The sequence below is a fragment of the Tripterygium wilfordii genome, chromosome 7 (genome assembly GCF_013401445.1).
Source record: "Tripterygium wilfordii isolate XIE 37 chromosome 7, ASM1340144v1, whole genome shotgun sequence".
In the NCBI taxonomy this organism is placed as follows: Eukaryota; Viridiplantae; Streptophyta; class Magnoliopsida; order Celastrales; family Celastraceae; genus Tripterygium; species Tripterygium wilfordii.
This window is the reverse complement of record NC_052238.1, coordinates 13,483,611-13,497,280: the sequence shown is the minus strand read 5'-3', so window position 1 is coordinate 13,497,280 and position 13,670 is coordinate 13,483,611. Positions and strand designations below refer to the sequence as shown.

At 36.4% G+C, this 13,670-nt stretch overlaps 1 protein-coding gene across 2 annotated transcripts; it reads left to right on the top strand.

Annotated features, from left to right (window-relative positions):
- Positions 1 to 518: 518 nt before the first annotated feature.
- Positions 519 to 11,407, top strand: LOC120002267 (polyadenylate-binding protein-interacting protein 3-like). Of its 2 annotated transcripts, none has more exons than XM_038850956.1 (15): positions 519 to 833; positions 2,474 to 2,626; positions 2,695 to 2,871; positions 2,997 to 3,127; positions 3,389 to 3,579; positions 4,618 to 4,795; positions 4,920 to 5,159; positions 8,030 to 8,157; positions 8,309 to 8,378; positions 8,503 to 8,527; positions 8,850 to 9,178; positions 9,333 to 9,479; positions 10,254 to 10,352; positions 10,454 to 10,516; positions 10,991 to 11,407. In XM_038850956.1, exons 2-15 carry the CDS (start codon positions 2,494 to 2,496, stop codon positions 11,018 to 11,020), a joined length of 1,941 nt encoding a protein of 646 aa, XP_038706884.1. In that variant the 5' UTR covers positions 519 to 833; positions 2,474 to 2,493; the 3' UTR covers positions 11,021 to 11,407. The 2 variants fall into 2 exon arrangements, with proteins under 2 accessions (XP_038706884.1, XP_038706883.1); XM_038850955.1 differs by having other exon boundaries at positions 8,494 to 8,527.
- Positions 11,408 to 13,670: the final 2,263 nt, after the last annotated feature.

Sequence of the window (13,670 nt, the reverse complement as noted above, 5' to 3'; positions counted from 1 at the left end):
CCATGAACGTAATTTATACAACTATTTTAACAACATTTATGCTACCAACAAAAGTACAACCAAACACCTACTAACATTTCAAAAACCATATCTACAACTATTTATTATCTACCATATATGTTATAATTTATGTTATTGTCAAAATTGTGCGCGAAATGACCACATTATAATCCGTCATTATTATAACACTCTTTGATGCAACCAACGTATGATAATAATGGTCATTCCTATTCCCACTCCCATTATCATTCGGCATTCCCATTAGTTACTCCAACCAAACGTAACCTTATTAGTATTTCCCACCAAAATAAAATTTGATAAGAAAAATATAACAAGGAAAAAAACGAGAGGAGGGTGATTAAAAAGAAAAAAAAAAAAAACACAGCTAACCGACGATCAAAATTCAAAACAATGAAGTTGACTGGTGGAGAGGTCCATCAGACACCCTACATCCTGCCACAGACGATTCTCCCACCCCTTCCTATTGCTTGAAGTCTTGTTTAATCTCCAAAATTTCTCCTTCCTTCCAAAATCAGAGAGACAAAAAACGGTGTCCGAAGTTTCCCTATTCGCTCTCTCCCTCTCTCGCTCGAGATCAAACCCAGCTCTCTATGTTTCTTTCAGACATTTACACTGCGTATATGTACGTATAATCTGTATGTATGTACATGTATTTGTCTCTTGATTCGTGCTCTCTGATCTTTCACTCCCTCTTCAAACCCTAAACAAACTCCTCCACTCGAGAAACCCTAATCATCTTGTATCAATCCCTATATTCCTCTTGGAGCTCAAGGCAGCATCAATTGAATTGTACGCCAGTTAAGCTTCTCTAGGTGAGAATAGGTGTTCTCCTTCTTCTTGTATCTGCTTCTAGTTCGTCTTGAGTGATTGTTTATATGCTTAATTAAGTTCTTCGTCGCAAGCTGTTGGGTTATTCTGTTAGGGTTACATTGATTGGTAATTTTTTTAAGAAAAATTTTAGTTAACTCATCTTGAATGGGCATATCTTCCATGTATACCTTGTTCTCACTCAATGGTTGCTTTATGTTTTGGTTCAATATGCTTATAAATAACTGATAACCAAGGGTAAAGGAATTGGATTATTTGCGGTTTAGGGGGTTTTATGAGGTAGACAAGTACAACTGAGTACAATTGGGATTTTGCTTGGAGATCAAATGCTAGTACGGGTGGGGTCTTTAGGGAATTTCCAATTCCTCCCATGCATGATTGCTTCCCGATTTCTGTTGATGGGGAAGTACAGTACCCGGATGTTATCCATAAGCTTCTCCTCACGCCCACCCCAGCTCAGCATCCAGCCATGCTTGAATCATTTTGTACCCCACTATGCCTTTTATGAAAGTGTGGTTGAAGCAGGTTGGTTTCACTGATACGATTAGAAATTGTAGGGAAAATCTTCAAACACGGGGTTTATACAAGTTTTGTTGTCACGTCTGAAGTCTGAACTGAAATCTGTCAAATCCCTTCTCAAGAGAAGGAAGAAAGGAACTTTTAGGGAATAAGACATCATCATGACTAAGATCAGTCCGCTGAATTTAATATACATGGAAGAAACTCCTCCATCTTATGGCTAGTATCTACCAAAGATCCAATTGCATGTCCAGGCTGGAAGTAGATGATGGAATAATTGGGGGTGAGGAGTTAAGGACACGAATTTGCAGTTGTTATGAGGGTTTGTTCGTAGAGGATTTCACCAGGACACTACTGGTGGGTGACATTCAGTTGTAAAATGCTGGTGAGGAGGAGAAAATAAAAGTCGGCCTTGATGATTGTGTAGGTGACAGGGCGCCGTGCCCTGATGGTTTTTCCTCTGCTTTTTTAAAGAACCTGGACAACAATGGAAGAGAAAAATACTGTTTTTAGAGATTTTCATACTCATGGGGGACTTTGTGGACGCTATGAATTCAAGTTTTATCGCTTTTATCCCAAAGGAGAGTCGAGCTTCAAAGATGCGAAAATTTTGTCCCATTGGCCTAGTGGGAAGCACCTATTTTTATTTTTTAATTTCGGAAGTGTTAGCAGCAAGGTGCAAAATAATTGAGTGTGACATCTTCGTTTCCATAAATGTGACATACAATGACTTTCCAGGTTGCTGGAAGTTAGTGCATTGATACCCGAGTTTTAAAGGGGTTTTTTTCATGGGTGTTTCCGAGATGATCTTGAATTTGTAAGTCTTGTGTTCTGGAAGTAGAGTTTCTTATAGAGTATCTTGAAACCTTGTAGGTATTAAAGAGAATGGTGCATTTGCTTCTGATTCAACTAAAACTCTATAGTCTATAAGCTTTACTGTATTTGTTTTTCATCCCATTTGATGTCGTTGGATTGTTGTACCTTTCTTTCTTCTTCTTCTTTTTTTTTTCCAACTGCCTTTATTTTCTTTTTGGTTCGCCTGTCACTCATCCTTTTTATTTGCTTGTGGAATCAGTGAAACTTATGCCAGGCTTTGTTGTTGTAGGAGAGACGACAGGAAGCGAGATGAATATGCAACAAGCTGTACAGTCCAAACCTTCTTCCAATGGGTTTGCTCGACGGCGAGGTGAGAGAGATGTGGGTCCTAGGCTGGAGAGTAAGTCTGGAAAATCAAATACAAACAGATTAAATAATACTGGTAAACTCTTTTGACACTATTATTTTCTGTTAATACTATGTCAATTTATCTAATACTAGTTGTAATAGGTGCACCGGCTGGTGGCAGAGTTGGAAATTTTGAGGGTCATTCTCATGATCGTTTAGTTTATATGACAACATGCCTTATTGGGCAACCTGTACAAGTGCAGTTGAAAGATGGATCCATATATTCTGGAATATTTCATGCTGGGTTGGTTCACCCATCCACTGCTGACCGGGAGTTTGGTAGGCTCTGCTCAATCAATTTGATTTTGTTCAAAGGATTGTGCTTTTGTCACTTACATGTCAATCCATTCCCTATGTTGTCACTTACACTATTTAGTAAACACTTGGTTGCTTGTTGCTTTTAGGAGTTATTTTGAAAATGGCATGCCTGACAAAGGATGGTTCTTCTCGATGGCAGAGGGCAGAGCTTGTTAACAAGCCTCCCACGAAAACTTTTATCATACCTGGCAAAGAGCTTGTACAAGTTGTAGCAAAGGTTTTACTCCTTGTTTTTTGAATGCTTGTCTGAATTTTCAATGAGGATTCTTTTCTATGGTGTCATTAGATGTAGTTGACATGACTTTTTTTTATCATGCTACAAATATTATTCTTGAATGCAAAACATGCACGCAATTTTGATATTTACGAACTGAACATAATTGAATATTTAAATTAAAATTTGCACATATGGGCTTTGTTCGTAATATGTTTCATGCTACTTAGTTGCCTGATCTTGTTACTTTCTTAATGAGTCCAGGATGTGCCTGTCTCGGCAGATGCGTTTTCAAATGATCTGCTACATGAGAAGCACCAGGAAATTTTACTCGACTCCAGCATATCACATTCTCGTTTTGTGGACGTGGAGAGAGAACTGGAACGATGGGTCCCTGATAATGATGATCCACAGTGTCCAGAACTGGATGATATATTTGGTGGCCCTTGGAATAGGTTGCTAAAATAACTCCTTTTTCTTCTGCAAGTCTTTTAGTAATTATTATATATTTTAGAAAACTTATCTAATTAAATAAGATTAAGGCTGATTGATGTTTGTTGTGTCTATAGTAATAACCTTATTCTAGTTGCATTAGCCTGCCCCTTTCCAGTTTCAACTGATTGCCTTACCTGCATCTTGTTTGACGAGTCTTCTGAAGTCAAAAGGTTTTTTGTTTTTTTTTTCCTTGGCATTTTGGTACCCACTATGCATATACCGTAGAAAACAAATATCTGTATGGAAAATTAGTGTCCTCTGAGTTGCTTAACTCGGGTTAGATTATAAGAGAGACTCGGATTTGTATAGTTCATGTTTGATGCAACCCAAACCAATTGTATCGTTTTTCTTTTACAATAAGTAATAATGTATATTGGTATTTTACATGGACATGGTGTACTAGCTAGGTGGGAAATGGTATGTGGTCCTACTGGCTTATTTGTTCCTTGGTCTGGGAGCAATATGACATGGATGCTATATCATATCAGTCACCAAGGGGGGTGCTGCCATATACATGATAGACTGAGCTATATTCTCATCTACTAGGTTTGGTGTTTATTGAGTCAAGGTTTACAATCATGGAATTCTCAGGTGGAATCCCAATATAATGGGTGGCCACTCAGAGGATGCAGATTCATTTTATCAATCTCTGTCTGTTTGCGCTTCTCATTTTGTATTTAATTGTTGGTTAGATAGGCAAAGTAAAAACTAAGTGGGCAATATATCTCTTGCATAAGGGACCATATGGTTTGAGTGAAAAGGTCAATGGAATGATGGAAACAAGACACCTGCATATGTTTTGGTGTATAGTCCCTCGGAGAGATTTGCATTGCGGAATAGGTTTACGTTGCGGCTTCCCATGTATTAATAGTTTTCATGATTGGTTGTTCACTTCTTTCTACTGTTTTGTTTCTTTTTAACTCCTGGGAAAGTTTTTTTGCTTTCAGTTCTTTAGATATTCTGCTAGTGCTACATTCCTGTTCATTTTCTCATTTTAGGGGTTGGAATCAGTTTGAAACGAATGAAACATTATTTGGAGTAAAAAGCACTTTTGATGAGGAACTCTACACCACAAAACTTGAAAGGGGTCCTCAGATGAGAGAGCTGGAAAAGGAAGCTTTAAGGATTGCCAGGGAAATTGAGGGTGAGGAAACCCACGATCTTCATCTGGCAGAGGTGAGTTTATCTTGTAGCTGGTTTCGCCATTTCTGTCGGTCGGGTTAATTTGTCCATCCAAACCTCATTCATTTATCATGTTTTTGAATGGAAAATGATTTTATTATTTTGATCTTTTTAACAGGAAAGAGGTACAAGTTTCCATGATAAATTTGATATTGATGAGGAGACCAGATTCTCTTCAGTCTATAGAGGTAGTGGGGTTGATGATAGTGGATATGAAGAAAATGAGGATAGATTGTTGGACTCTTGCAATATTGAAACCTTTGGAACATCATCTGCTCCTGTCGTCAAGATGAACGCTGATTTGATCCATCGGAAAAACAGTGATGAAACTCAATTGTTACCGAGCTCTTCCTTACTGGTAGTTCTCTATATCATTCTGTGGTATTTCAATTAGCTTTTATAAAATGACTTTGTGATTCATTAAATCGTGTTTGGATGAAGCTTTGTTAAGATTTTTGAAGTTAGGTGGTTATCATAAATGGACTCTTCTGCTTTACATGTGATGTAAGCAACTTATGACATTCTGCCGCTGCTGGACTTGAATATATGTACTTCCAAGATACACCTGGAGAATTAGAGATCAATGTTTGTTTAGGGTAGGACTTTGGAATAACATAATTATGTGATAGTCCTTGGGTACAAGATGCAATATGACTCAAATGTCTTGAAATATGTTTGCATGGGTTCTTACATCTATGCTGCTTCTGGACACCTTTGTACTGGCCATCTCATGCTATATTATTCAGATGGAACCGCAAAATTTTCACATTATCTCGTGATATTTATGTCTGATTTGTTTTAGGAGCATTTCGTTTCCCTAAACATCCTCTGCTTTGAAGCTTGTCTATTAATTATTTTAGCTGCTCTTTTCTGCATGATAGCCCCATTGCCAGGAGTCTATTGTGAATTTATCTTGTATCTTGGTTGTGACTATAGAAGAGAAGTAGAGAACAAAAACAATGTATGGACATGCTGTTACTCTAAATTGTGCGCTAAAGAAACATTCATGAGTTGGGTGGAATGGTTCCTCTATGCCAACTTGTCTAGGTGGTTGTGCTTTCTTGCTAGTTTGCCGTCTACCATAAATGTTGTGGGTAATTAATTTACACGCCCTTGCCTATTATTTACACTTGGCTGACTACCTTAAATGAGAACATTTTTGGTATGGGGGATGTTTCGACTTACTAAAATGTTAGATTTTGTTGAAGGGAATTGAGAAATTGTCAACAAGATGTTTCATTTTGATTTCCCCCGAACTCTTGAGTCAAGCATGCACACCATCTAAATTGGAGTTGAGAGAGTGCAATGGCTAGAGTCACCTCATTGGTCAACAATGTCATCTTGGAGGTAATTTTAGAGCACTGCCGCGTAGGATCACCCGAAGCCAACAAAAATAGTAATTTCTGCTCTCACCTAAATCACTGGCGATCTTCTGGTTCTTGCCATGTAAAACTCTTCCTAGAAATCTTCTTTCATAGAGAGAATTTAGTTCTTCCCATTATGTCAGAGACTAGGAAGCACCGACTCGGATGTGGGGATGTGGGTGCGGGGACGCGGGGATTCGCAAAACCTCAAAGAATCCTATATTTGAGGGCGGTTGGACTCGGCGAATAAAAAATATTTATATATATATTTTATATACATATTCTAGAATTATAAAATGTAATATAAATAACTCCATGCATATTGTACTACTTCAAATGTAATAAAAGTCAATTACAATACCATTTATAAAGTATTGTTCACACTTCCAAATTACAAAATATAGTAGTAGAGTAGTAGTTGTGGATTAAATAATAGAAATTTCCACTTGAACTCGTTGTTTTTGTATCTAAAAGGCAGAAGCACAATAATATCAAAAAAAAATTATGGGTCGTTGGGAAAAACTTAAAGAAGAGGTTGGGAGAAGCTGACGGGAAAATAGAAGAGAAGAGGTTGGAGAAGAGAAGAGAAGAGATCCATCACATACCTGAAGTCGAAGGATTAGATTAAGGCTCTAGAGAACTCATAAATTGAATTTGCTTTCTCACTCCACATATTATGTGGGGTAAGGTATGCGTACAACTTGCATGCATGTCCCTGACCCCACCCACTGTGGGAGCCTTGTGCAATGTGCACTGGTGTTGTTTACCTTTATTAGAGGAAAGGGGTGGTGGCGGGTGATTCACTGACCCGAAGATCACTGGGGAAAGTTGCATCAAAGCAATGGTAGTGAGGCATGGTCAAAAGAGTGGTGAAGTTCTTTGTGCCATTGAATTCAATCCAGTTAATCCTTGGGGTTCCATATAGGTATATGCATGCACAAATACTTTTCATTTGAACGGATGGATTGCTTTTTGGTATTCCAAATCTTAGAATGATGTCTAGTATGAACTGTTAAATTTGGCTTATATTGGCCCATACACTCCCTTAAAGGACCTATTAGGGAGAGGAGAGGGTACCACATGTATGCACATACAATTCACCCAAACTAGAAGATGTGGGACATTTATCTCTTAACACTCCCCCCTCACTTGTGGGCTGGCAAACCATGACCCAAGAAACGGGTGGATGTAAGGCCATCCAAAAACACATCTCTAGGGGGCTGCTTTGATACCATGTTAAGTTTGGCTTATAGTGGCCCATGCACTCTCCCTAAAAGGACCTATTAGTGAAAGGAGAGGGTACAACATATTGCCATACAATTTAGCCAAAGTAGAGGATGTGGGGCATTTATCTCTTAACGTGTACATCAATACTTTGTATATTTAATTTCTCATCAGGTTCAAAATTTGCATTTTCCTATCCATGAAAAGAAAAAAGTGCAGTTGGAACTCAAACTGAATTCGATATTTAAGTTGTATGGTTCCTTCTACAACTAGTTATAATAGATTCAGAATGTCTCTATTCAATCTTTTATTTTTATGGTTAGTGACCAATTTAATATGCAAGTTATTTTTAATTGTTCTTGCAGCATCGGTTAAATGTGCCTGGAAGTGTATTCAAAAGGTTCATGAAATGTCTTGGTTAAAGCAATAAGTACTGCTTAAAAAAATCAATATAGAAATACAGGCAATGGCCATATAGTGCCATCTGAAACGCAATCATTCATGATTGCACCCTAATGACTGTAACTTACAAATCGTCATGCTGTTTAAATTTTCTATTATATTGCTTTTGTGACTATGTTTGGATTTGCTATTGTGCTTTAGTATTTACCCAGATATTTTTCCGTCTTTGTATATGCAGGATGAGGCAAATTTCTCACAATCAAATGACGGTGCAATTTATTGTCCCACTGGTTCTTTCGATCAATCTAGTCATGTGGCTTCTGAGTTAACTTCCAGCAGTTTCTCCATCTCAGAATGTGAAAACAGGTTTATAATAGTTTCCTCTATTTTTAATCTTATTTTCATGAAACTAGTCTGACTTGCATCTTATTTCATGAGATTGGCACTATGCAGATGGATTGATCTGTAATTTTCTTTTTTTTCCTTTTTGTGGAAATTCAATGTTTGGAAATTGCAGGATTGAGGACAATCCACGCAGTGGGCATCAAGGAGAGAATATTTCTAAAGAACATATTCAAGAACAGATGGTGAGAGTTTCATAACTGTTTGAATTTTCCTCCTTATGGAGATGCCTCATATTAAGATTTTGTTTAGTTAATTCTAACATCTGCTCTTTTCCCCCTTATGTCCATATCAACGAAGGTACTTCAGGATGCTCAATGGTCAAAACTTGAGGGTGAGTGAAATTCTTGTTGAAAGCTTATTTACCTTGCTAAATTTGGTGATGAAAGTGTAACACGAAAGAGTGAAAACATTCATTTACTTGGTAGTTTTTTTAATTGTTCTTTTGCATTTGTCTATATCCACTTTAAGCTTTATAACCTCTTATTTCCTTCCCTTGGTTTTTTTAATATTTTGTGTCTGGAACGTAGCATGCATTTTCCATTCTATTTAACCAAAATTACCCATTTCATTTCTCAAAATGAGGAAGTTTTAATTTTTTATGGAGTTAAATTTTCACTGTTTTGCTGCTGATTGTGCGATTATATGTGATGTAGATTCACAGTCGTCACTGATTCGCAAGAAAGATGGCTTGGACAAAGGGGCTCTATCCTCTACTGCCACGGCTTATTCTCCTCCATCCCATGTTTCATTGACGGGTCACGAAAGGACCGTTTCTCCAGTTGAATTGTCAGAGGTCGCAGTATCTACCAAGGTACACAGTGAAGCACAATTGGGGAATGCTTCTGGGCGGCCTGGTAGTTCTGCATCATCAAGTTCTGGCTTTTTAAGTGCTGCTAAAGCTTCTAGTGGTCTCGGTGTGTCACCGAGCTCATCTATGGGTTCATTATCTTCTGAGAGATCTACATTGAACCCTCATGCTAAGGTATGCTGATGTATGTCAACCTGATATTCCTTTCTGTCACCTATTTTTGGAGGCTCTGTTTGTTTTTTGTTTTTTTTCGGTGCTTCGTTTTGTAACTCTTGTGTGGCTAATATATCTGGTTCTCTGTCCCTCCCTCTTTCTTTTGGGTCATCAGGAATTTAAACTCAATCCCAATGCCAAGAGTTTCACCCCCTGTCAAACATCTGTCAGGCCCGCTTCCCCTGTGTCCGACGGTTCCTTCTATTATCCATCTGGGGTTTCTGCTGTACCACATATGCCTGGTGTGCCTATGGGTGTAGGGGTAAGTACTGTGCTCTCACTTCTTTCACTGTGGTGAATGTGTGTGTGTGTGTATGGGTTTCTTATTTTGAAGTGGCCTTGTTTTATTTGTTTGAAACATAGTTAGTGTAGCCTTTGTTTCGTTGGGTTTAGCAGTAGCAACATCTTAAGGGGCAGCTTGTGACATTGCTTATCTTTATCATAATAAATGTATTATGAGACTTGTTTTATAGTGATTGTTAATTTTTTCTGGAGTGAACTTCTGTGGAAAGGAAAGTCAATGGAGGTGAAACTTTGTTTTTCTAGTCATTGTGCAGATCTTTTATCAGGAATATTGCATTCTTTGTGACAGTTCTGATATCTTGTGGTCGTTGCAGTTGGGAATTTAGACTCATTTACACATGAAATGTTCTACGACAATTCTTCATAATGTTGTTGAATGTATTTTCCTGACAACTACAAATTAGTCTATGCCACTTTAATGTGGCTTCATCATCATATTTGGTGAATTGCAAGGACATATTTCATATATGCTATAAGAGTTTATAATGTCAGTGAATTATGGTGAGTGTTAAGTGTGTTTGTTAATTGATTGCACCTTGTTGCACAGTTGGGAAGATGGAAATAGTACCGCTGATGATTGTGCATAAGTGAAAAATACATGCAAGTTTTCCCTTTTAGTTCTTTATAAATGTGATTTTTCTCATAGAAAAAGAAACGTGGACAAAAGGAGTATGTGTATGTATTTATATGCCGGAGTTGCTCAAGGTTTGGCTTAATTTCCTGAATTTTGCAGATTGGACCACCATTTAGTGTGCACCAGCCTGTGCTTTTTAATCCCCAGGTTGCTCCAATGCAGACACCGCAAGCATATTTTCCTCCAACTGGGCATCAGGTGCTACAGTGCTTTTGATTCTTGGTATCCCGTGAGCTTGCTGGGTTTTTTTTTTTTTTGAATATGGTATAAATACGTATACATGTATCATGCTTTTGCAGTTTGGCCAGCAGATGCTTCTTGGCCATCCAAGGCAAGTTCTGTACATGCCCAGTTATCAACAGGTAAGGAATGTGGATCCCTTTTCTGCATATATTATGAACTTTTTGTTCTCATTCTAATCAGTAATCTTTATACTAGTACATACTTCAATTTCATTCACTACCAATTTGATCCTCAACCATGGTCCAGCAACACATCAGGTTGATGGACATGAATCATTATTATTTCTCCCATGGAACATAAAGGGGGATGTCTTCTTTAATAGAATAGCAGTTAAATGGACATTCAGACTCAAATGATCCTTTTGAGTATGAGTGGGATGCTTCGAGGAGAAGAACATTTAAAACACAGAGTGCCGTCGGTTTATTTCAAAGCACATTCATAGTGATCATTTGACATTTTTCTTTAACTTATAAAAAATTTTATTTTGAACATTTAATGAAGATATACTTTCCATGAGTTAATCATGTGCCTTATAGTTGTGGGGGTAAGTCTAATTCTTAACTGACGCAATGCTGTATTTTGTTATTACACAGGAAATGCCATATAAAGGACGGGATTTTTAGCCAGATGATTGGCTGACCCAAATTCTTGGCAGTTTTAACTCTGCTCACAAAGAATAAACTTCTGAGAGACTGCTTGGAAAAAAAATTTGTTCATGACCCCCTAATCCATGGAGTGTTCACTCTTTTCAGATGTATTTTATTGCCCCGTACACCTTTCTTATGCTGAAATGATTTATTGACTTTGCTAACTTCATATTTTCTTCTTGTTTTTTTTTTTTCCTTTTGTGATGAGTAGTGTGCTATTAAATGTCTGTTGCATCTAGCGTAGCATGGCTAACCAATTCATTTGTTTAGTTAATCATGATAACTTGCCAAGTGCCTGGTTTGTGGAGAATTATATTACTCATGAATCAAGTCTATCAGCCATAGCGTGCTAGTCTTTAGAAACCATGATATGTAACTTTGGGAAATCGAATGGAGATTGATGTTTGCAGTTCATGGCATTTTAAACAGTTTGATTTTTCTGGATGATGCATAACAGAAGCTACGTTACTTTTGATAGAAAGAGATCCAGTTTTTATTTGACTTGCAGAAGGCATATATATATATGGTAATTGTTCAAAGGCAACGGTGTGGGAGAAATGGTATTGGCAGGGCTAGTAGCCAAAATTTATAGAGCATGCACATATTAGTAGCCGTTGTTAAATGTCTGGTTTGAGACATATATACCGGTGAAAGCGCAAGTCGCGAAAAGGTCCCTTCCATGGGCATTTGGTTCGCAAAGTTCAGCCTGAGTATCGGTTTGCGATAATTTTAGGCAAAGTTGGCAGCTCATGTGCTTTGAATTTGTGACCACTAGAAAAAGAGAGAGGAGCTTAGCCAACTGGTAAAATAAAATATAATCGCCTAATAAGCATTTTCGAAACTGTCGTGGTCGGATAGAGACAGCTCTTTTTCTATGCCAAATAATCTCTCCATTCTATCAACTATTTTAGACTTGTTCCTCGTTACTTTATATATCAAACAAGACATGTCCATGTCTAGCAAATATTAAATGAAAGCATCTAATACGACACACAGATGGATAAACTTGAACTAATCAAATCATAGTATATTGTGAATGGTTTAAGTCGCACTATTGGTAATATTAAATTCAACAGTAGTGCTACGTAGCCCATGAGAGCTCAAATATCTTAAAAGAAATTTTAAAACTTCTCAAAATACATGTTATATTATTTTTTAAAAAAAATACATATTCAGAATCAGTACATAAAGCTCTTTTTAACAAGATTTATTGTCGATGAGTTTTATAAGATGAATCTTAATTCTATTGTTTTTTTCAAAGGAATTTCAAAAATAATGGATTCAAAATTAAAACAATGAATTCTAGACTCTGTTTTAAAAAACAATATAATCTATATTAAAACAATAAATTTTGGATAATAAATTCTGGATAAAATAATGAAATAATCCAGTTGGGCTCTTTTGGGCTACTAAATTGTTAGATTACATGTCATTTTGGTAAATTCAATATTCTTCTCGTTTAGTAAAATAATTTCAATTATTTTTTTTATTTGATGTCGATAAAGAAAAAAAAAGGAAAAAGAAAAAGATAATGATTATCGTACTCCTGAATCCTGATGATGAAATGATGTAGAATATAGAAACATTCAATTCTAGTAGATTACGAAGTGATAAAGACGAGACTCGCAAAGTTCAACGCTCTTTCAATTAAAGTAGTAAAGTTGTTTGACTTGCAACAAAACCCAAGCAATTAACTTAGGAGGGAGAAAAAGATACTTAAGATGTCCAAATTAACGGGCAAAAATATACATTTATCCCTAAATTATACCCTTGATTTTATTTTGTCCTCGAACTTTTTCTCTTAAAATCGTCCCTAAACTATTTAAAGATACCTCATTTATCCCTTAAATGATTCTGACATAAAAAAAAATCATACGTGACATCTCACTTGACTTAATTTTCACACATGTCATCCCACTTGACTAAAAGTACTCGACATTAATAGTTTAAAAATAATATCGTTACCGTTTATCAAAGTTTTCCAACTAGGATTTTACTTTGATATGCCAAATAGATGTCACGTTAGATTTTTTTCGGCTACTCTCTTACTTGAAGGACGAAATAGATGTCTTTCAATAGTTAAAGGACGAAGTTAAGAATAAAAAAAGTTTAAGGATAAAAGTAAAATTAGGGGTATAGTTGAGAGACCAAATGTTATATTTGTCTCTAATTAACTGCTTAATTTAAGCGAAAATGACAACTAGTCCATCAGTTTGGTAGCTCATGGGAACCCGACAGGTTTATTCCATTGATTTAATCAATGAAATAGTTTTATTTCCACCATTTTATCCCAGAATTTATTGTTTTAATATAGATTCTATTGTTTTTTAAAGCACAGTTTAGAATTCATTATTTTAGTTCTGAATTCATTTATTTTTGAAATTTCATTGAAAAAAACAATGGAATTAAGATTTACCCGATAAAACTCATCGACAATGGATTTTGTTAAAAATAGTTTTATGTGTTGATTGTGAATGTGTAATTTTTTCTTTAAATCTAACATGTATTTTGAGAGTTAAAATGTTTTAAAATTTCGTTTAAGAGACTTTGGCTCCCATGAGCTATCACTATATGAATTACCTAACACTATTCTAATTTAAGTTCCAATTTTATGGGATGTCCTCGA